This window comes from Saccopteryx leptura, chromosome 6, assembly GCF_036850995.1.
Source record: "Saccopteryx leptura isolate mSacLep1 chromosome 6, mSacLep1_pri_phased_curated, whole genome shotgun sequence".
In the NCBI taxonomy this organism is placed as follows: domain Eukaryota; kingdom Metazoa; phylum Chordata; class Mammalia; order Chiroptera; family Emballonuridae; genus Saccopteryx; species Saccopteryx leptura.
In genome coordinates this window covers 189,391,694-189,415,782 of record NC_089508.1, presented here as the reverse complement: position 1 = coordinate 189,415,782, position 24,089 = coordinate 189,391,694, and the positions used below count along the sequence as shown (strand labels likewise).

At 41.8% G+C, this 24,089-nt stretch overlaps 1 protein-coding gene across 4 annotated transcripts in view; it reads right to left on the bottom strand.

Moving 5' to 3' along the window:
* The window catches only part of CREBRF (CREB3 regulatory factor), a 58,405-nt gene that overhangs the window by 14,908 nt on the left and 19,408 nt on the right, over positions 1 to 24,089 (bottom strand). For 3 of the 4 annotated variants that reach the window (XM_066388460.1, XM_066388461.1, XM_066388462.1), the window contains exons 2-6: positions 14,259 to 14,445; positions 11,751 to 11,876; positions 9,039 to 10,119; positions 2,533 to 2,727; positions 470 to 659 (exon numbers count right to left, since the gene is read on the bottom strand). In XM_066388460.1, the coding sequence (XP_066244557.1) occupies positions 470 to 659; positions 2,533 to 2,727; positions 9,039 to 10,119; positions 11,751 to 11,876; positions 14,259 to 14,267 (1,601 nt within the window). In that variant the 5' untranslated portion in view covers positions 14,268 to 14,445. Of the gene's footprint in view, positions 1 to 469; positions 660 to 2,532; positions 2,728 to 9,038; positions 10,120 to 10,244; positions 10,373 to 11,750; positions 11,879 to 14,258; positions 14,446 to 24,089 lie in introns of those variants that run through there. The other variant, XM_066388463.1, reaches the window with a different exon arrangement.

Genomic DNA, 24,089 nt, shown 5'->3' with positions numbered 1-24,089 from the left:
ATTCTAGAAAATGCAAACCCTTAGGACAGAAAACAGATCAGTGGTGGCGAGGGTTAGGAATGGGAGAAGGGGTTTACTTTGACAAAGGGGCATGAGGAAATTTTTTAAGGTGATGAAAACATTCAGTAGCTTGATTGTGGGGGGTTATATATCAGATATATTTGTCAAAACTCACAGAAGTATGCAATTAAAAGAGATGAATTTTAAATACTACAAATTACAAGAAACATAGCTATGATAAAAAATTTCACTGTTATACCGAGACCTCTCCCCTTAAAAACTTTTTCCATCAAGCATACATACCATCTTTTACTTCTAAAGGAAAAAAGTATAATACTCTCATTATAGTATTCATAAAAGTATACTTCTGAATAAATGGGTAAGGGTCAGTAGGCTATAAAAGCCTACTGCAAGTCTAACCTTCACCTACTAGACTTGATTCACATGAGCAAACATGATTAGCGTTTACCTGGAAGCCAGTTTATTCTTTTCCTTCCTTGACCTTGGCCGGGCGGTCAAGGGCAGCTCGCTGACGGGAGTCAGGTCGCTGATCACCTTGTTCAGCTTCCGCAGCTCGTTGCCTATCTGCAGCAGTTTCTTAGGGTTTGGAGTCAGATCTTCTACGTCAGTTCTCCGTGACTTCTTTACTGCATATTTTCCTATAGATGATTTAAAAGAAGTTTAAATTACAACATTTTATTTAACAAGAGATATGTTTTCTACAGCCACATTTTAAAATGACACTTCTCCCCCCACCCCCTTTCTGGTTCAGAAGTCTTCGCATGTTTCAAAAGTCTCAGAACGTTAACAACCTATATGAGCCTTCTCTCCTTCCCACCTTGTAATGGCAAGAAACGGGGTGATGTGGTGCAAGTTCCAGCCGTTCCAAGTCCTTCTCACCTTACGGTTCCTAGTCCCGGTACAAGACTCTTACTCTCTGCATGACAGGAATCAGGACCTCAAAGTTTAGGACTGGAGTGCAAGTTCATCTGCACACGAAGATTGGGGCTAGTGTACAATACACACTCAGAAAAAGATTTGGAGATTTTATCCAAATCAAGATGTTTTGATTCTCTGACTGAAAATCTGTCGTGTATCTATCTGTGTGTGTGTGTGTGTGTGTGTGTGTGTGTGTGTGTGTGTGTGTGTGTGTGTGTATATTTTTTTCCCTTGTGTTGGACTCAAAAGTCCACCAAGTAAAGGTTGCCTTTATTGAAAGCTCTTCTTCGGTTAGTCTGATACATAACATCATAGAAGACTCCAGGGGTCTTGCCCTGTCACCGCAGGCAGGAGGATGGCTCCATCCTCAGGGCTACAACACACTGCTCAATTTCTCTGGTACTCTCCAACACGCTATCTGGACCTATTTGTTGGTCCTGTCTTTTCACTCTGGGTAGAAAAAATGATCTGAAGGCAAAAACTAGGTTTTTATACTCACTGAGTGACAGGAAAGTATAGACCGCGGCACCAGCGGAAAGGGAAAATGCATCACAAACACATTTCTGGTACAATTCCAGTGTCAAAAATGCTCAGCAACTTAAACGCATACCACGAGTGATTGTTAAACTGTGCAGTGAGCACCGAACTTACTAGTTCCCTCCACTTTGGATTAATGTCAAAATAATATTTAAGCAGAAGGCATTCTGCTTAATTAACATTGGCCTGGGTTCACAATTCAAAATTTGACCTACCTAAGATTTTTAGCTTCTCTCGACCCCTACTTTCCACTATTCTCTCTTCATTCCTTTTCTTATAACCCCTCCTCCTTTCCTCCCACCACCGTTTAATCCCAATCTCCCATTTATATTAGCCCTGGAGATGGGATAAGAACGGAGCGGAATGCCTGACCAGGAAGTGGCGCAGTGGATAGAGCATCGGACTGGGATGCGGAGAACCCAGGTTCAAGACCCCAAGGTCGCCAGCTTGAGCGCCGGCTCATCTGGCTTGAGCAAAAAAGCTCACCAGCTTGGACCAAAGGTCGTTGGCTGGAGCAAGGCATTACTCGGTCTGCTGAAGGCCCGTAGTCAAGGCACATATGAGAAAGCAATCAATGAACAATTAAGGTGTCGCAATGAAAAACTGACTGATGCTTCTCATCTCTCTCTGTTCCTGTCTGTCTGTCCCTATCTATCCCTCTCTCTGACTCTCTCTCTCTGTCCCTGTAAAACATTAAAAAAAAAAAAATTAAAATTAATAAAAAAAGAATGGAGGGGAGGGCTGGAGCCCATCTTTCTCCCCAACCCTCTGGTCTACAGCAGCTGTGATGGGTCAGGAATCAACTGCCCCTGATGGTTTCCCGGAAGCAAGAGAAATGGAACCATTTCACACAGGCCTTCTCTCCGTGTCGGTAGTGGATCTCTTCCCTGCTAAAGGCTGTTTGGAGTGAGCAGCGGCCACAGCGAACCTGGCAGCTCGACTGTTCCCCTCTCCAGTTTGCTAGGAAGGGCTGAATGTCTATACACAGTGATTAAACATTATGATTTAGTATCTCTTTCTAAAGTGACACAGAATATTTGACCTCAAGCCCCTTACCGTGATGTAAACCATTTTTCTGATACATGTTACTTGGCAAGGTATCTCGGTTCCACTCAGATGGCCTTAGCATCCTCTCTTGCTGTGATGGTGTGAGTTGTTCACTGTACTCCCAGAAGTACCTTCTTTTACCTCTCTTCCGAGAGGATACTGAAGTCATCTCCTTCAAGTCTTCCACGGAATCATTTTCATAGCCTTAAAAAGAAGAAAGCCCCCACCCCAATTTTTAAGTTCCATATATTTCAACAAACCAATCAGGACAAACAAAAAGATTCTTCTATTTGTCAATTGATAGATTTCGTTTCATCTGAAACCATCACTGTTTATCACTGGCATGTCAAAGATAATAAACCAGGTCCATAAAGTAACTTCTAATATAGAATATAGAATATAGAAATCTCTGACTCATAATATTCAGATATCAAAACCACAGGCTACCACACTATCTTCCTGGGGCTTCTCTTTGGTTGTTATAAGTTAGTAAATGACACTGGGTTTGTACCTTCACATAGGATTGAGAGAGTAATGAAATACAGTGAGAGGAGTGTCAAAAGCACCATTAGATAACGGCACTCAGCCACTATCCTGTGATCTTACAAGCCTTCTTTTTCATACTTAAGCCTCTGAAAGTTCCCCAGACAGAGAGCCGAGTGCATTTCGGGGACGGGACCCTACCAGGCACAGTTTCGTCAGACAGCAGTGGGTTCCTTCCAGCCTCCCACCCTATCCCTTCTGTACAAGTGCAAACATGACAGTTCTCACCAGGCCACTACAGAAATACTTAAATGCCTGTTTTAATATTTTGCTGGAAACAATTTTCATCTACTCCACTTTAAAAGTTATTACTAGGTTATTTTCCTTCCTAATGTGAAGTTTCAGAAAATACTTAATTCTGAGCTGCTAGAACGATTGGCCAGTCCCAATACAGGGTGAGCTACCAATCTCAGACCCCCTCAGAGAATGCCCACCTTGCACGCACTCCAAGTATTCAGGGCTAGGTGGGGCTGGGCCACGCACAGGATGTACACAGACTGAACTCTAAGGAGCCCAGGAGAAACTGGACAGCACTGGCCGAACAAGATGACCACTTTCCGCCTAAAATGGTGACTCCTCTAGAACTGACACTAAGAAAGTGATGACACCTGAGCATTAGGGGGAAAAGGACAGAATCTTACCAGGTATTTTTCAGATTAAGAATTAGGAACAATCCGTTTATATGACATTCTGGAAAAGGTAAAATGACAGGAACGAAGTGGTTGCCAGGAGTTGCAGGTGGAGGGAGGGGCTGACTATAAAGAAACACGAGAGAAATTGGGGGAGGGGGTCAAATTCTTCCATATCTTGATTGGGGTGGTTACATGACTACATACACTTGTCAAAACTCACAAGTATGCACTTAAAGAGAGTGTATTTTACCGTGTGAAAATTATACCTCAATCAACATGACCTTTAAAAAGAGAATCAATTCAGAGAGCAGAATGATTTCAAGGCAACAGTTAGAACAAGCTAACACCATTAGAGAACACGTGTGGGTCTTCAAAACAATACGGCAAGCAGTGACGGTGTAGGTTCCACCATAAGAAAGGATGCAGAAGTTTAGTGACACAATAATTTCTAAAAGTCTGATTTAAAAAAAAAATATTAGATAGCTTTGCCCTATTTACTTGTGTGAATGCTTTACTTCAAATTGAAGGATTTTGTCTTGTTCCAGTCTTCCACCTAACTTTGGAAAAGGTGCAAGGACACAATGTGCCACCCAAAGTGGCCTTTTAAAAAAGGCCCTTGTGGCCCTGGCCGGTTGGCTCAGCAGTAGAGCGTCCGCCTGGCGTGCGGGGGACCCGGGTTCAATTTCCAGCCAGGGCACATAGGAGAAGCGCCCATTTGCTTCTCCACCCCCCCCCTCCTTCCTCTCTGTCTCTCTCTTCCCCTCCTGCAGCCAAGGCTCCATTGGAGCAAAGATGGCCCGGGCGCTGGGGATGGCTCCTTGGCCTCTGCCCCAGGCGGCAGAGCAACGCCTCGGAGGGGCAGAGCATCGCCCCCTGGTGGGCAGAGCTTCGCCCCTGGTGGGCGTGCCGGGTGGATCCCAGTCGGGCGCATGCGGGAGTCTGTCTGACTGTCTCTCCCCATTTCCAGCTTCAGAAAAATACAAAAAAAAACAAAACAAAAAAACCTTAAAAAAGGCCCTTGCTGCCTGACCAGGTGGTGGCATAGTGGATACAGCGTCGGACTGGGATGCAGAGGACCCAGGTTTGAGACCCCGAGATCGCCAGCTTGAGCGCGGGCTCATCTGGTTTGAGCAAGGCTCACCAGCTTGGACCCAAAGTTGCTGGCTCGAGCAAGGGGTCACTCAGTCTGCTGTAGGCCCCGTGGTCACTTGGTCTGCTGAAGGCCCACAGTCAAGGCACATATGAGAAAGCAATCAATGAACTAAGGAACCGCAATGAAGAATTGATGTTTCTCATCTCCCTCCCTTCCTGTCTATCTGTCCCTATCTGTCCCTCTCTCTGACACACACACACAAAAAAACAATAAAAAAACAAAAAACAACAACACAGTGATAAAAAAATAAAAATAAAAAAGGTCCTTGCTCCACCCACCCAAGCAAAAATTATTGGCTTGCAGAAATTACTGATTCACAGCAATTATCCCTATCAACACAGGGACATCTCAACACAGGCAGGTAGACGGACCAATCCAAACACTCCTATCTTCCTACCAATGTCAAGAACTGGTATTTCACATTTAAGTCTATTCCAGCACAAAGCATAATGGAGACTTTTTATATACAACCTCCCCAGGTGGTGGTGGTTATATGACTACATGAACTTGTCAGAACTCACAGAACCGTAGACTTAAAGGGGTGAACCCATACCCTGACACTGTGATATACTCCCTCAGCTGGCAACTTGTATGGACATATTTCACTGACAGATACTTCATTTCAGACTTATAAGAACCTGGTAGGAAGAAATTATTAACCCCCTTTTCACAAAGAAATATACTCATGGAGAGGTTAAGTGACTGGGCAGAGCCTGGGACTACTTAGGTCCCATGACTCCAGGAGTTTAGCTACAACTGGGACCCCCACTTTTCCTATCCTATCCAGTTAAACGGTCTAAATGGATTTTTTTTCACATACTGGTACGTTCCACATTAAATTCAAAGAGTCAAGAAGATTTTGAGTCTTCTGTCTCACCTGAAGTAGTTACCAGTTTCAGTATTGATTATACATGTTGTCTTTTTAAAAAAATTATTTAAATGGCCATCAGTTTTCTCTGACCTAATATTTTACCGTTTTCTAATAGCACACACCATAAATTCACCATTTCTCTCTCTCTCTCACACACACACATACAACTTGTTAGCTAAAGTCATCCACCCATGATACAGTAAAATGGAGAAAAATTGTATTCCAGATCAGTGGTCTAGCATTTAAGATCATTAAATGTTTCTCAAATGATGTTCTGAGAAACACTATTAGTATAAGATCTGCCTTCATCCCCAAGTGAGTTCTATGGTCAAGTAAGTTTTAAGAAACTCATACTGCATTTCTCTCTTGCCAAGTCCCAGTGCACATAAGCATATCAGAAGACAGAAATCACGAGTAAACAAACCCATTTCACTCTAAGTTCCACGAAGACAAGGATCGGATCGTGTCTATTCTGCTCATCTCTGTATAGCCAATATTGATAGACACAGTGTCGGACACAAGAGGCACTCCAAAAATTTTTTTTAACAAATCAACGATTTGTTTAATGCAGCTTTTCCACTGAGCCTTTCCCTTTTTTTTTTTCATTTGATGGATGGCCATACTGATCTAACTCATTCCTTCCTGACGTGATTATCAAAAGGAAGAAAGAAAACGCTTCTTTATGGACTAAAATTCCAATGACAAATCTTTCGTCAGTGAGGACTACTGCCATTAAGCTGGTAAAGTCAATCGTAAAAATGTTCAGTAGGGATTATGAAATAAACTCTCATTCTGGGGGCCCAATTCTTAGTCTTACAACCATGTAATTCCATGACCCTAAACAGTTGCAGCCTGTCCACAGAATAGTCTCTATTAAAACCTGGGAGCCAGCCCAGAAGAGGGACTGAAACTCCATTTTACACCTTTCCTGGAGCTTTGTAGGCTCGGGCACTGTTGTAGCAAACTGCCAAGAACCAGCATCAAGGGAGCAAGCCATCACAAAAGGGCCTTTGTACACTGTCTGCTGCAAACGAAACCCATCAACCCACTCCACAACTAGCACTCTGAAGAAGCAGTAACTATTCCTCCCGTTTCTGAGCTTCAAAGACTTTCCTCTTGCTTCTAACCAATAATTCACTTTCGCATTCCTAAATAGGCCTGTTTAGCTCTTTCTTTTAAGAAAAAGAAAAATTTTCATTAGCAAATGTGAATAAAACCCAAATTACAGCCACAAAATTGTTCTGATTTTGTGGTTAAAGAATGTTATTCATTAACATTTATGAGAATTGTCCAAGTGATACTAACCAAGGAGGTTTTACTTGAAGTCAGCTGGAAGTGAGTTAAATGCCATCCAAACATTTAGCATTGTTAAACAGAACCAGGAGAGCGCTACCCTGCAGAGTGCCAACTAGCCCATCTCATTCTCAAGCAGTGCTGGTTGCTAACCACAACCGAGGGAATGTAGCATAACAGGGCAATGACAATACCAACTCCAACACTGGCTCCCCCTCCTATCAGAGTCAAGGGTCAAAGAATGGAAGTGAGGGTCAACCTACCAAGTCATGGACCCACTCACCTCTCAACAAGAAATCAAGACAAAAGATCAAGAATGAATTTAAAGTGGAGTTAAAAGTCAAAGAAAGGCCAAACTAAAACCAGAAGTGGAGCAGACTGCATAGTCCTTCCCTGGTTGGTGGTGTTGAGATTTATTTACTGATTTATCTATTCCTTTAAGCGCCAGCAGGCAAGGGCACTGACTTCCCCACACTTTCCACTTCCCTCAGTAATTACCTGTATCCTCTCTGTCTCACCCTTCCCTTATCCTCGTGTCCTAATTCTAAATATGGACTCGAAGTGCCATAGCCAGATAGCTCCATAGGTTAGAGCATCGTCCCAAAGCACAAATTGCCAGTTTGATCCCCAGTCAGGGCACATATAGGAACAAACTGATGTTCCTGTCTCTCTCCCTTCTTCTCCCTCTATAATCAATAAAATAAACAAATAAATAAATAAATAAGGACTCAGAGCAATAGGGCTGACCTGCCAGACTTTAACTACTCTGGTCTTTCTACAAGAGGGAGCTAAGTAACTTAACCACCAGCTAGCTACAAAGATAACACCCCTTGAAATACCTCAAAGCAGATTTCATTAGTTTGTTGAAAAATTTTCCTGCTTAGGAGGAAAGACAATTGTTCTAGCTAGATTATACAGAGTTCTAAAGTAAACCAAAGAAAAGGCACAACCCCTTTCCTCCACATTAAACTTAAAGTACCTTTTCCTTACTTGCAACCTTACCCAAGTCAAACAACAGGGGTGTATCAAACACATCAACCCAAGCACCTGTGTAACAAGGAGATAGCACTAAGAGGAGTCTTTCAGCAATGACAGTGCTTCAGTGCCTACAATACAGCTACTACGCCTTAAAAACCTTCCAAAGATTAAATACCCGTGTTGTTACTGCCGGAAATTCCAGCAATCCTCATAACAAATGGGGAAGGTGTTTTCTTTGACAATTTATAAGGTTTTTAAAATAACTTAGTTTTTTTATGTAGGCGTTATGGTATCAACATGATCTCTGAAGAAAAGAATTTTTGCTTAAACTTGAAGATCTTCACTGTTTTGTGAACAAACCATGTTCCAGTTGGCGATAACATTTTCATAAGTAAACTGCACGAGCTGACAGCGGCAACAGCCCAAGCACGTAAGAGCTGGGGTGGACCAGCGCTCACAGGTTTCACCTTCCTTTTCCCCTTTTATTTGTAAGCACTGTCGTGAATAAAACAGCGTCTCCTTCATGCCCACTAAATTATAGCATGTATTTTTCTTAAATGGAAAAACACTGAGCAAATGAAAGATGCGGCAGACACAAAGAAAAAGTTCTCATTTACATTATTCATTAAGTCAGCTTTGTTGGTCATGGGCATGAGTAACACAACCCATCAGCCCTTGGTTCACCATTCTAGGGATCCCTGACTTATCTCAACTATGATAGAGGGCTTGTGCATAAATAAGAATAATTTTTAAGCCAATTGATTCTTGGCATCTTTGCAAAGCTGCTCAAGAGAGTGATAAATCAGGTCACTTAGCATAAAATAAATTAAAAAGTAGCCCTCAAGGAATCAGCTTATGAACCACTGTTTAAGCAAAAGTGATTATTTTAGAGCTGTCTGAATAGAAAAAAGCAATTACATATCCACGCCAAGATATTAGGTCACTTGATCCCTCAAACTAAGACAAAGAAAGCATCCATAGCAAGACTCTATTTCTAGACTGTAGGAGGAAGGTCAGTCTGGAAAGGCTCTAAGTCTTACAATACCTGGTTCAGACAAAGTGTCACTAATATCATCATCCCTGTCATCTTCATAATCCTCTTCTTCTTCCTCCTCCTCCTCGTTTTCAGAGAGTTCATGTTCGCTGCCAAATCCCTCGTCATGGTCCTCATCATCGACATCCTCCTCGTCCTCCTCCTCGTCGTCAGGGCTGCATTTGGTTGGCTGCTCACCCACGTTGTCGGAGACAAAAAGGGAGTAATTGTGCTCTTCTTTTTTCTGGGATGAGTCTGAGACTGATGTGCTGGCAGAAAGGCTGCTACTCTCCCCCGTGGCAACTGCCCCAGACCCCTGGGGCAGGGCACCGAGTAGTAGTTCCTGGGTTTCTTTGAAAGGCAAAGCTGGAGTGGCATGACCCTGGAGAGGCTCCAACCCTTTCTTCTCTGGTCTCTTTGCTACCGCCCCACAGTAGCAGGTGTTCTCCTTCGCGTCTGCGTGGACCTGGTTCAATGAGGGCCGGCCCTGCTGCGCCGGGTTGATCTTTACTTTTGCCTTTTTGACATAGTCTTTACATTCCACGTGAAAGTTCACCTTTTCAGTATGATACATGTTGGTCTTCACCATGATTTGTGTGCTTGAAGTGGGTTTGCTTGCTTTTTGGACACAGTCTGACAAAGGGACCTCAGCCTGAAGAGTCTTAGAAGAACACACAGGGGCCGCGGCTCTGCTTGCGATCTTTTTTCCAGGGAATGAAGGGGGCAAAGGGTTTTGTTTGACACTGAAAAGTGAATCCGGGTAATACAGGGAATCGGAAACAGACTGGGAGTCTTCACTATTAAGCTGGGCCAACGTTGGAGTTTTACTTATGACTTCTTCATCTTGGTAAGGGCTAGAAAAGTCATCAAGACCCAAGTAATCCACTTCTTTTGTTCCCCAGATGTCACAGCTGGTGAGTTTGGTGTACTTCGTTAGGTCTTCACAGTACGTGTCCCATTGTTCCCAGTTTGAGGTTAAAGCGCCCTCATTGTCCAGGACATCTGTGAAAGACTCCAGATTTTCAATGTCTTTGCAGTCCTCCAGAGAGAGGAAGTTGTCTCTAGGATTCTGTTGGTAGTTCATCTCTCTATCCTGAGAAATAATTACACACCACATTTTAGGAAAGAAAAACTCACCTCCCTCCACTTCCATATATAAAATTGATAAATCAGTACTTGACCTCTGGTCTGTTTTATTTTAAGATAAAGGCTACTTACATGTAACTTTACCATTCCATATAACATCATTTCCTTGGGCAAGAAAAAAAAGAGAAAATATGTCCCTTGAGAGGTTTAAGTGTGGTCCAAATATCAAGGCCTCTTGAACTTTACTATAAACACTCTCCCTGAAAAAAAAATTTACATTTCCTGATCTTTGACCTAGAAGGATTTTGGCATCTCCTTAGAAACAAGCATTAATTACAAAGCAAATAGTGAAGACCTTACCTTCATCACAGAAGACTCTGTCCTCTTAAAATGAGAACTTAAGAGGCAATGAACAACTCAAAGAAAGTTGGAATTCAGCCACAAAAGAATAAGCTCTTTGGTAAGACCTTGTGATAACTCTTGGGCATGGCCAATAAAATCCTCCTTATGAGTCGAGATGTGAGTAGGACTATGCAGCCTTTACAAAGAATGCAGCTTAATAGACTAACACGAGAGGCTGCTCACCAAATATGCTCATGTTAAAAAGGTTACAGGATACTTATAAATATGCCATTCAATTGAAAATATTGATGTAATTAGATAGGAATGGATATAATTAGATAGGACTGCTACCTCTGTCAGTAGCGGTCATCCCTGGGAAGAAGGTTTGGAGAGTAAAAGCTCGGCAAGGAAATGAGGAAGTTTTCAGTTTCCCAGTTTTCTGTTCTGTTTTGACTTTTGCATTTGTTTGGGATTTTAGTTTCATTTTTATTTGTGCTTGTGCGTGTCTGCCTGCCTCTGTGTCTTAACATCTTTATTGAAGTATAATTTATATACCATAAAATTCACCTCTATTAAGTATACAATTCAGTGATTTTTAGTAAATTAACCATTTTGTGTCCTTAGTTACCCAGTTTTTATATACTTCCTCTATGTTGCTTACATTGTATGTAATTATATTTTTTAAATGTTTCTCTTAGGAATATTAAGTGTCTACTTTAAAAATAAATGATAAGTGCCTGACCTGTGGTGGCACAGTGGATAAAGCGTCCACCTGGAAATGCTGAGGTCGCCGGTTCGAAACCCTGGGCTTGCCCGGTCAAGGCACATATGGGAGTTGATGCTTTCAGCTCCTCCCCCCTTCTTTCTTTCTGTCTCTCCTCTCTCTCTGTCTCTCCCTCTCCTCTCTAAAATGAATAAATAAAAAATAAAGAAAAATAAATGATAAGTATATGCAGCTATTGCTTGGGATTGCTATTTTTGTCTCACTTTCTGTGTCCTATGCCTTGTTCCACGTTAGCATTTCTAAATTTGCCAGTTAAAAAGTCCTTTAGCATTTAAGCATATTAAAAAGACAGCTTCCCGTCCTCCTCATCAAAAACCAGATTCAAGATATTTAGAAAACCTTTCCTCTTATTATTTTCAGGGCTTCATACATCCTTCTAAAATGACTAGACTGATGTGACATGAATCAAATTTGGCCTAATCACATTTTTTTTTCTTTTGAGCATTTATAAATAAAAAACTCTACCACAACAGCTTTACTGTAAATCAAAGAATCCAAAAAAAGTTACTTACCAGTTCATACATGAAATCTGGATCTGAACTGTTTGCTAAGAGATCTGTGCTCATCAGAGTCTGTTCTGAAAAGGTGTGGCTTCGAAAGGCATCCCCGAAAGGCGGATCCATTCCGCTTACACTAGGCTACAACAGCAAGGGTCTAATTTCAGAGTGTGAAGGACTACTTCAAGACCACTTTATTATATATACGCCCCACCCCTACTCCTACTAAGTATTTTCAGAAAACAATTCTGTATTTTTCTGTTTAGTACATTTAGGAGATTTAAACTAGCATGAAACTGTGGGCTGATATTATAGAAGTAACTAAGATGCATGAACCAGAAAAAGAAATGGAGTGGCAATTGTTCACAGCACCTAACCTCTAAAGACTCAAGCTTACTTAGTCACTGGAGTCAGCATACGGTACCTAACGAGTACTTTTATTAGGCTATAAATATTCTTCAACTATATCTCTAATTATACTCTGTACTAACTCCCCGAAGAAGAGAACTCCTGCCATTTCCTAAGGTCTATGGAGGTAGCAGGCCAGTCCAACTCTGTATTCCCAAGTGAGCTTAATGTCTTATTTCCCAAAACAGGCTGGAAGAGATTTGGGCATCTCTAGTCAGCAAATGCCTCAGGAATGTGATGGAGATATGATCAACTAAATATCCAAAAATCTCCTGGGCAAGACCAGTAACTTGACGAGCTCAATAGCTTTGATTCTGATTCCTGAAAAGGGTATAATTCATCCTATAATAAATAAGAAAATGAAAAAAGAGTAGGTACTCAGAGTTAATCTCTCCCCCTTCTTCATTTCAGTATTTCTACAGATCACTCCAGAATGAAGGCAGGGCTCATACTTCTAAAGTGGCCCAAACGAGTGAAAGACCTCCCTTTGAAATTGAACTTGCATGAAGGAAGAAGATGGGTAAAAATACAAATTCCTTCTCTGTCTTTTTTTTCTTCTTCTGCAAGTTTCTGCTGAAACTTTAAAAAATTGTTATTCTACTTGCTTACATATTTGTACTCACACATCCTCTGCCTACCACAGACTCACACGTACTCTCTCGTTTTCCTTCATGGCATAGCCCATTCCACTCTTTTCTTTCAGATTTTCCCCAACCCTATCAGACTACAAGCTCAAAATAAGTATTTTTTAATATATTTTTTTTATTTTAGAGAGAAAGGAAGGGAGAGGGAGAAAGGGAGAAAGAAGGAGAAAGGGAAAAAGAGGGAAAGAGAGGGAGGAAGGAGGAGGGAAAGGGGAGAAGAGAGGGGAGGGGGGACATGGAGATACAGGAACATCGATCTGTTTCTGTATGTGCTCTGACAGGATCGAACTAGCAACCTCTGTGCTTCAGGATGATGCTCTAACCAACTGATCTACCTGGTCAGGGCTCCAAATAAGTATTTTATAGTCCTAAATTCAATTATTCAATAAATAGTAAATTAAGCCTTGAGTGGGAAAGAAATCTATATGAGTTCGTGCAGTCCACTTGGCAGGAGGTTGGGGTGGAGGTGGGCCACTAGTTTTTGTAACATCAGCAAGCAAATCCACTTTCTTTGCCTCTGCTGCTTGCCTCTGAGTCACTGCACAGTTCTAGCAAGTTTCTGATTTCCTGACCTCAGGGCATAGTTCTTCCTGGCCTCACAGAAAGCCACCTAAGAATCCCTGTCCTCTCACTGTTTCTAGATGTCTCTGCAACACTGAACACAAAGAGGGGAGAGGGGAAAGCTGATGACCAAGGGGAAAGGAAGAAGTGTGGATGTGCTGAGTGGGGACTAACAGGGCTTCATGTACCGTTTCAGTGACTGCCTGAAACCAGAACTGATCAAGCCAAAGGAGATCATGATATAAATGGCTATATTCAAGCTCAGACATGTCGGTGGGAGGTGTGTGTGAGTGTGAGGGGTATATGTGGATGTGTATGAAAAACATACACCATTTCCTCTTAATTGCTTTTCAATTCAACAGGCGTGAATGGAAAGGTACAGCTGGGAAACTGGAAGAAGACAGAGAAGACAAAAATAGGCCTCTGTGGCAGATAAATTTTCAGGGGAGTTGGTTAAGCCTCCATAAAGCCAGATCTGTCCACCTTCTAACTTTTCATTCAACATGGCCCCTGTGTCAAGCTCACTGAACATCAAAGCTGTATAGCAAAGCAGGAAATAGGCCCTGGCCAGATAGCTTGGTTGGTTAGAGCATTGTCCCGAAGCACAGAGGTTGCCGGTTCAATCCCCGGGCACATTGCAGGACAGACTAATGTTCCTGTCTCTCCCTCTCTCCCTTGCTCTTTCTAATATCAATAAAATAAACATTAAAAAAAAAAAGGAAGGAAATAGAAGCAATGAAAGGAAGAGCATATATTCAAAACCAGCTGCGATCAGGAGGAAAATGTCTTTCAAAAGTAGTGTATCACGTTGTGTTGAGAACCGGAGCACTCAACTGACTTTCTGAACCAATGACCCTGACCTTTCTGCCACGGGAAGACAGAAACCCTGTACCTGTTCCGTATGATTTACCTGAGGCATTTCCAAGCCCAGATCCTGCGAGTCTGATCCCAAACTTCTTTTTTTTCTTGTTTGTAAATTCCTTTCCAGCTTTACTTTTAGTTTCAGGATCAAAGATGATTTTCACAACAAACGGCCGGGTCCCCGGAGCTCCTTCACTTCAACTGCTCGGGTCAGTGCTTTCCTTTCCTGTGCGGATCTGTCAAACAACACCACACAGCAACCTCTGAGCACTACTAAAGACAAGCTGACCTTTCAAAATGACCTTAACAAAGAACACTTTAAAGGAGTCAGTCTTGTGGTTGCATTATCAAGAATTTGGTCTTTCTTAGTACCAACTATTCTGAAATTCACCGTTCCTTTCTTTATTTGTTTCTAATTGGCCAATCAGCAACTAGCCACATTAAAAAAATTAACACAGGACAAATTTCCCCATGATCTGAAAGATGTCTTATACTTAATGTTAAAGTAAAGCTCCCATTCACTTTATGTTCCGTATGAAAAAGTGTCACAACATTTCATTCTATCTATTGCATCATCATTACCACTAAATTCATCTATATTTTATATTGCTCATAAAGCCACAAGAAGAGCAATAAATAAATAATGAACAATGTCATTTAACATATCCTCTACATTAAATAAAATTACATATGTAATGTTATGTGCAACATTATTCTTTCAGTTACAAGTGAAAGCTGTCCTTGAAGTAAGAATTATTCAAGTTTTTATGGCCCTGGCCAGTTGGCTCAGTGGTAGAGCATCGGCCTGGCGTGCAAGAGTCCCGGGTTCGATTCCCAGCCAGGGCACACAGGAGAAGCGCCACCCATCTGCTTCTCCACCTCTCCCCCTTTCCTTCCTCTCTGTCTCTCTCTTCCCCTCCCACAGCCAAGGCTCCACTGGAGCAAAATGTTGGCCCGGGCGCTGAGGATGGCTCCATGGCCTCTGCCTCAGGTGCTAAATGGCTCTGGTAGCAACAGAGCAATGCCCCAGATGGGCAGAGCATCGCCCCCTAGTGGGCATGCCGGGTGGATCCCGGTCAGGCGCATGCAGGAGTCTGTCTGACTGCCTCCCCATTTCCAACTTCAGAAAAATACAAAAAAAAAAAAGAATTATTCAAGTTTTTAAACATGTGTATGCTGAGGGGGAAAACAGGGATATGGACTACTTTGCAGAGCAGTTTTCAGGGTTAAACAATGATTGCAAATCACTTGGCACTGGCAGAGACTTAGTGTTAGTTCCCCTTTCCCCCTTCTGTGAAGGCCTTAATCAATAGGAACTGAACAACTATTCCCATTTTGGCATCCTTTCCTAGATTAGTGGTCCTCAAGTGTGACCTATTCCCATTTTGGCATCCTTTCCTAGATTAGTGGTCCTCAAGTGTGACCTCAGGACCAGTACCATCAACATCAGTCTGGAAATCTGTTACAAGTGCTAAAGCCTGGGCCCCAGCCCAGAACTACTAGAGCAGAAACTGGAAGTGGGGCCCAGGGATATGTTTTAACAAGCCCTCTAGGTGACTCTCACCTTCCCTAAAAGCTGAGAACCACTGTCTACACCAAACTCCTTGCTCTCATTCAGTCTAGATGTAGCATCATTTCTCAGATTGATGTAAGAGCCAATTTAAGCTGAGTTGCCCTCTATAGTTAACACATTGTCTGGGCTAAAAGGTTAGAGTGGTACATTATTTCAGAGATCTCTTGCTGAACAAATAAGAGATAGGCAACAAGGGACTCAATCATGGTTCCACTTAATTAGATGAATAAATTGGCTACAATTTGCATTTCCTGGCTCTCCACTGGGCTCTCCCCTCTGGTGGGCTGTCATTCTGAGCTCTTTGGTCTAGCCTAGGAGACACCATCAAGTACCCAGCCTGGGCCTGGAAATAGAATTAGTAGTTATGCCTCTCAGTCCAGTGTTACAGTCTACGTGGATTGCTCTCTGCTCCTGCCAAAGGCCAGTTCTGGCCCAGCTTCTCCCTGGGTGGCTTCATGGTTGGTTCTACTGCTGATATGTAGCTTTAGTCCTAATTCTTCCCCTGATTCCTGTGAAAAACAGGTCAGCTGCATTTTCTAAAACTATTATTCAGACCCCAAAAAGGCATATGATTCAAGTAATGCATTCAACAAAGTGTACCAGTGTACGCCTGGTTTGGAACCTGGATCTAGGAGAAAGGTTTGATATTCTGTAAAACCTGAAACCTCCCCTTCCTAGCAAGAGTGGAAAACTCAAGAAGAGACTGAGTTGTATTCAATACTTACTTACTGGCACACACTAAAGACACCATCTACTCACAGCTTTGTTCATCAGGGAAACACGGGATCAAAAAAAGGCTAAATGCTAGTTGCAGCTTTCACTTGCAAACCACACAACACTGAGGGGTCAATCTTTCTAAGTTTCATTTTCCTCATCTCTCCAGCTACCAAATTTTCTGTGCCATAATACTTCCATAAAAATGCAAGTATTTATTTAAAATTGTATTTAAACACTTGGCCCCAAAGCCAACTTCCATCAATGCAGTTAACAAAAAGACCACTTGTTTGGGAGACCAGAGACCTGGATGGCAGTTTTGATCCCATTATCAAAACTAAACAGACATAGGAATTAGAGCTTAAATTTTTGCCTTAGCTCCCAGACTGAGCAGTTACAATTATTCTCCTTGAACTATGTAATAGGGATGTTATGAAAATTAAGTGAAATATTAAATTAGGATATAGTAATAAATCTAAAAGGGAATTTTTATCAGTAGGTATATTTTGCCAATGCTTTCTTTTGTCCCACACCTAGTCCAGCTCAGAAACTCAACATCTGTGACAGCTATTGTAAGCAAGGCTGAATGTTTTAAAGACACACATTCCCAACAGAGGGTATCCGTTATCTAAAGGGTTGAGCTTGTTCACCTGGGATAGTTCGAGGCCCTTAGTTGCCTCTCCTAGTTTCTCAAGTAGCAGGGAACAGGAGGGGGGAAAGGGTCAAACCTACCCCAAGAAGTAGGACTTCGTTTCAGCGATCAACTCTTCTAGTTTCTAAAACTAGTAACCCGCCTGACTAGGCGGTGGTACAGTGGATAGAGCGTCGGACTGGGATGCGGAAGGACCCAGGTTCGACACCCCGAGGTCGCCAGCTTGAGTGCAGGCTCATCTGGTTTGAGCAAGGCTCACCAGCTTGGACCCAAGGTTGCTGGCTCCAGCAAGGGGTTGCTCGGTCTGCTGAAGGCTCGCGGTCAAGGCACATGTGAGAAAGCAATCAATGAACAACTAAGGTGTTGCAACGCGCAATGAAAAACTGATGATTGATGTTTCTCATCTCTCTCCGTTCCTGTCTGTCTGTCCCTGTCTATCCCTCTCTCTGACTCACTCTCTGTCTCTGTAAAAAATAAATAAAATTTAAAACTAATGACCCAAGTTCACAACAAACCATCCTCATTCCCAACATTTTTCACCCATTTCCCAGAACTGGTTGATACTGTTCTCAACATATACTGAGAAACAACCATGAAGAACAACATTCCCCACTCAAAAGTGTAAGAAAAAGAAAGCTTCTACAGCAATTGCCATTGCACAGAATCTTCCATAATGACACACTGCTCCAAACTATCTCGGTATGAGGGAGCCGTATAGGAAAGGATGTATTAATGCTTAGATGGCCAGGTAACACTGAGGAGAAAGGTGTAACATCCGGCTTTTCAGGGTGCCCTCTTAGTTCTTTGGGCTCAAGAAAATCCTTACTTTACTCAACATTTTAATACAAAATCCATCAAAAGCAACAGTTTGATTTCTTCATGTGTGACCTGAGGAATATTTGTTCTGAGGAATGTTAGGTGGCTACTCAACAGAAAGGCTGTGAGGTTAAAATAAACTGTTATACTGCCTTTACACAGGACTTCTTGGAAACTTTACGCACGTTACAAACCACCAACAGGTGAATAAAAACAGATAATATTTCAGATAATATTTTCCAAACTTACTTGATCATAAAATCCTGTTCTATCCTCAAACTGAACTCAACACTAATGTTTCTTAAAAAGGGGAGGGATGTAAATTAATTCCCTTTACTTCCTTTTATTCACAGCTCCGGCTCACCGGTTTCCAGTACAGTTATGTTTCTCAAGGGAGAAGACTGTGGACCATCAAAAAGAATATTTACTGCCTGACCAGGTGGTGGCGCAGTGGATAGAGCATTGGACTGGGATACGGAAGGACCCGGGTTCGAGACCCCGAGGTCGCCAGCTTGAGCGCGGGTTCATCTGGTTTGAGCAAAAGCTCACCAGCTTGGACCCAAGGTTGCTGGCTCGAGCAAGGGGTTACTGGGTCTGCTGAAGGCCCACGGTCAAGGCACATATGAGAAGGCAATCAATGAACAACTAAGATGTCGCAACGAAAAACTAATGATTGATGCTTCTCATCTCTCTCTGTTCCTGTCTGTCTGTCTGTCCCTGTCTATCCTTCTCTCTGATACTCTGTCTCTGTAAAATAAATTTAAAAAATATATATTTACCAACAGATTTTCTATACCAGGGTTCACTCAAAGCTCTTCTCCAGCTCCTTGGTGCAGGAAGATACCCTGGTAACCAAGACCCAGCTCTCTGAAGCAATGAGAGGGGGCAAATGATTGATTTATGAGCAGCAGTGGGACCTCTCCGCACCAGGCGCTACCCTAGCTCTTCCGGCTCTCCATTTGAGAACATGTTGAGGCCAACTATGCATATTAGGCAAGGCAAAAGGTAAAGTAAAATTAAAAGTAAGGTCAAAGGTCTTACAAAAGCTCCTCCCTCAGACTGTTCAAACCACTAATCCAATCTTTAAAAGCCAAACCCAAGGGTTGACTGTTTGCCTCAGGCAGCTCCCACATATCCAAGCGCTCCTAGATTATGCCCCTCTGAATCTGAGGGTTTCGGCTGATCCCTGAGAGTCTACAGAGAGGGAAAAGGTTGACATCAAGAAAAACATAAACCTCTTTGTAAACGAAAATGTCACCGTCTATAATGGCCAGCATCCCTGAAGCTCCCCTCTCCCAGAGCACTGGCTTCATCCACTGCTCCCTTTCAGTAACTGGAGAGAACTGCTTCCTCACAATGGTAAGCAGCACTTCTGAGTCATCCAACAGTTATCAAAGTAGATGGTCAAAAATTTTTGACACACCCATTAGGATGGCTATTATTCAAACAAAACAAAACAAAACAAAAATGGAAAATAATAAGTGTTGGCAAGGATATGGAAAAACCAGTACCTTTGTGCATTTCTGGTTGGCTAATATAAAATGGTGCAGCTGTGACGAAACAGTTCAATGGTTCCTCATAGTTATGCACAGAATTACCGTATGATCCAGCAACTCCACATCTGGATATGCACCCAAAAGAATCAGGGACTCAAACAGATACAGATGCACCCATGTCCACAGCAGCACTATTGACAAGAGTCAAAAGGTAGAAACAACCCTTGTGGCTATCAACAGATGAACGGATAAACAAAATGTGGTCCATGCATAGAACAAAACATTATTCAGCCATAAAAAGGAATGAAATGCTGATGACACATACTACATCATGGATGAACCTTGAAAACATTATGTCAAGTAAAATAACCAGACACAAGGATACAAATATTATATAATTCCATTTATATGAGGTACCAGAATAGGCAAATTCAGAGACAGAAAGAACAGAGGTTACCAGAAGCTGGGAGAGTTAGTGTTTAATGGGTACAGTTTCCACTTGGGATGATAAAATGTTCTGGAAATTCACAGTGGTGAGTTATATAAGATTGCCAATGTACATAATGCCACTGAATTATATACTTAAAAATAGTTTAAATGGTAAAATTTATGTTTACCAAAATGAAAAATATTTAAAATTTTTTTGAGGTAGAAAAAACTAACACATTTACACTGTTATATAATTCATATACCATTGTTTATTTTGATCTTTCCTAATCTTTGCTGGTTCGTGATTATCATTTGTTTCATGTGGGCAGAGTTCTTGGGTTCTCTCTCTGTCTTTACACTGTGCAAGATTCACAATTCTAAGAGGTAACTATCCTGACTCCCAATTTAAATAAATCATTTGAGGCCTAACTCCCAAGTAAAGTTTAAATAAGGGGAAGACAGGGGGAAGAGGGTTGTGATAGGGGGAGAAAGCAAGGACCACTGACTTGGTAACTTAAAGGTTTATACTTGTTTGGCAAGAAAGTTTGTTTATCCAAGCTCTTTAGCACACCAGGACCCATCCACCACACACATGCTGTCCATTCTGCTACCTTCCACATGTCCCATTCAGTAGTTCCTGTCCTTTTGAAAACGACTAGGCAAAAGTCATTTCTGTTGCTTATTAAATCAAGTCACTACCTGTTTTATGGTGCAGCAGCAATCAGAGGTCCCCAAATCTCCAAACCATCAAGGAAACAGAGGCTGCCTATGCAAGAAACACACTGGAGTAAAGGTGGGGCCATGTTCTCCCTTGGTTATGTAATACAAATCATGTGACTACAACTACAGGTGAAGAGCAACTCTCTACCCCCCTAACAGCAGCTCTCTGAACTCCAAAATTTAGAATACAGGCAAGTACTTCAAGCTAGATGGCTACAGTTTATGTCAGGAACTATCAGCAAAAGACCCACATTATTTATTTTCTAAATCCTGCTGCTGCTGGTCTTTGAAGAGGGAAACTAGGGGAAAGAGGGCAGTAAGGAGAGAGAAGACATCTCTTTACCCACAGACTGGGTGAGAAAAGGGCATTTTCCTAGCCATGAAGTACCTTGGACCTTTTAAGCAAATGTGATTCTTCCGCCACGCCACCTAGTGGACTCTGTCCCTGGGTCAATTCAATAGTTTCCTTTTATTCTCATACTCTATGAATTTAAAACTATGGGGCTTGAATTAGTTTTGCCACAAAAACAGAGTAATTTTACTAAGAATCCTAAGGTGCAAAGACACTAAATCTCAAGAATGATCTCTCCTTGGAATGCTGTCTTGGAGGAAGACACAAGACCTCTTCAAATTTTATTCGATTCCTTTACAAAGGCTTTGCCTAACTTTTATCTTTGGGTTACAGAAACAACATATGGAAGCTTGGTTAAAACACTTTGGGAATCAATAAGAAAAACCATTCAACGTGCACTGAACTGGAAAAGCTACTTTTTATTCCTGAAAACTATCAACTATAAGATATTAGGGGCTTTCAGAAGCTTTGATACCTGAAAGTAAAGTTGTTCAGAGCACAAGAAGAGCATGGGACAATTGGACAATTTTAGTCAGAACCAGGTAATGCATTTCTAGCCCCACCCACACTTGGTTACCACTGGCAACAAAATATTCACAAATTTGTATTTGTGTAGCTGTTCACAGATCACCAAAGCACACTGCTATACCCTGTCATGTCATGAAACAAATTGGCAAAGTAGTTAGGGTATTCACATCATTACCATCCCCACTCTCTGTCCAACCATTTTTATATTAACAAAAAAAGTTCAACAAGGATGGATTTGTCCAAGGTCTCATCAGTAAATGGATGCCTCTGTACAAACCTATCATCACAGACACCATCTCTACTCTCAAAGATCATAGAGGATGCCCAAATCTACATCTTCACCTTAAACACCCAGGTGCACAAACCATACCACCCTAGACCCAGGTATTTCCATGTTTATTGACATCTTGTAACCTCAGACACAACATGCCACCTCCCCATCCAAACAGCCTAGTCTGTCAATAGTACCATCAATCTCAACTGTCCAGGCATGGAACACTACTGATCTCAGCCTTGACATTTTCTTCCTCCTCCCCACTGGCTTTTAAATCATGCCAGTTCTCGTCAACCAAGATATACTGACAACTTCCCTTGTAGCAAGCACACATGTATGTTTGACTTGGACCTTTCCACTTTCTCAACCCTTACTTATGTTATATCTACCAACCCAATATCTGACATACAGATCTCCCTGCCTCCAGCCTCTCCCTCTCCAGTTATGTCCCATTATAAAATGATTCTCCCTAAACTAACATAACATATTAGCACTGTGCTCATGACTTCAGCAACTCCCAAACATCTCTTGGATAATGTTCAAGTACTCAGACCAATGAAACTCTTTCCAACCCCATCTTCCACTACTATTCTATAAATATAAATATTATTTGCTTGACCTTACAATTTTCCCCAAATCCTTGAGGGACTTAACAATGCCTCTTCATTCCACTAAGAATCTCCAACAGTGAGACGATGCTTTTTCATGCTTTGCTCATGTTTTTCCCCTTCTCCTCCCCAACCCCTTTCCTCCACAGCCAGATTGTAAAATCTTTGATAACCATTATATTTCATGTCTATTTCACTACAATGCCAAAAGCAATGCCTTGTCCTTGTCCAGTACAGGCATCCAGACAAAAGCTGACTGACAATGAATAGGAAATCTCTTAAGACCATAGGTCCTTCTGGATGAGGAGGTTCGATGTTCTTCATATATAGAGAATACAAATAAGTCAATCATTCGATATATATTTATTGAGCATCTTTTATGTGCTCTGAAGTGTCTTATAGTAGGCTTGTTAATTTTAGGGTGGAACCCTTTTAGTATCATATAATAAAAATATTTAAAATTATACACCTTAATTTTATTTTAAATTTCCAGGAAGACTGATGTTTGAATTTCAGTCTATTTTAAAGACCTGAGATAATTCTTGTCTAGGAGGAGAGCATAAAGGAAGAGAACTAAAACTCATTTAAACCAATGTAATCCACGTTACACTGCTCGCACTTGCTCTCTCTCTCTCTCTCTCTCTCTCACACACACAACTTTTAATTAAAACAAAATATTCAATGCAGGTTAAGATCGGAGCTTTAAAGAATCATTTTGTTTTATGAATTGTCTGCAGAAACATAAAATGTAAAAAGGGAACAGTACAATGAAAGTTGGCAGCATAAAAGGCCAGTGGTACAGGTGAGAACACAGCTGAGCCACACTGCAGGATTCCATGGGAATACCCACCACAGGGCACTCTGGACACACCCTAACGACCTCAGTTCTGCCATCAAAGGTATGCGCTCTTCTCAAGATGTATTGTCTCCTTTCTCAGATCTGAACTTTTCAAAAGTACCATAAATATAGACTAGAGATAACTCTGAAATTCCTTTCAAATTCCTCCGTACTCTGTGAAATGGGCTATACCACTGGCCAACACTATATAGCATAGCTGGTAGAGGTTACAGGCACAGGGCTACAAAGAAATTGCTAATATAGTTTTAAAGTCATTTCTTTCAATGCTGAGAAAGGCTGGCTGCCTCGTTGACTCTAATACGCCTAAAAAGGCTTACTCCATGAGAAGCAAACTAAAAGATAAAAAAAGGTTCTCCTTTAGCCTGACCAGGCAGTGGCGCAGTAGATAGAGCATCAGACTGGGATGCAGAGGACCCAGGTTCGAGACCCCGAGGTCTCCAGCTTGAGTGCGGGCTCATCTGGTTTGAGCAAAGCTCACTAGCTTGAACCCAAGGTCACTGGCTTGAGCAGGGGGTTAGTTGGCCTGCTGAAGGCCCACGGTCAAGGCACATATGAGAAAGTAATCAAAGAACAACTAAGGTGTTGCAACGAAAAACTGATGATTGATGCTTCTCATCTCTCTCCATTCCTGTCTGCCTGTCCCTATCTATCCCTATCTCTGTTTAAAAAAAAAAAAAGGTTCTCCTTCTTAACTGAATATTTGCAACTTCATTCCAGATTCTCACTTGCCTTCTTTTATTTGTAAATACAAAAATTCCCCCTCCTCCTTTGCAGGGATATTGTGATTCACAGTATCATGTCAAGTACCTAGCACTGGCACAATATATGGTGGTTGTTTTTATTCTCAGACTCCTTTCTT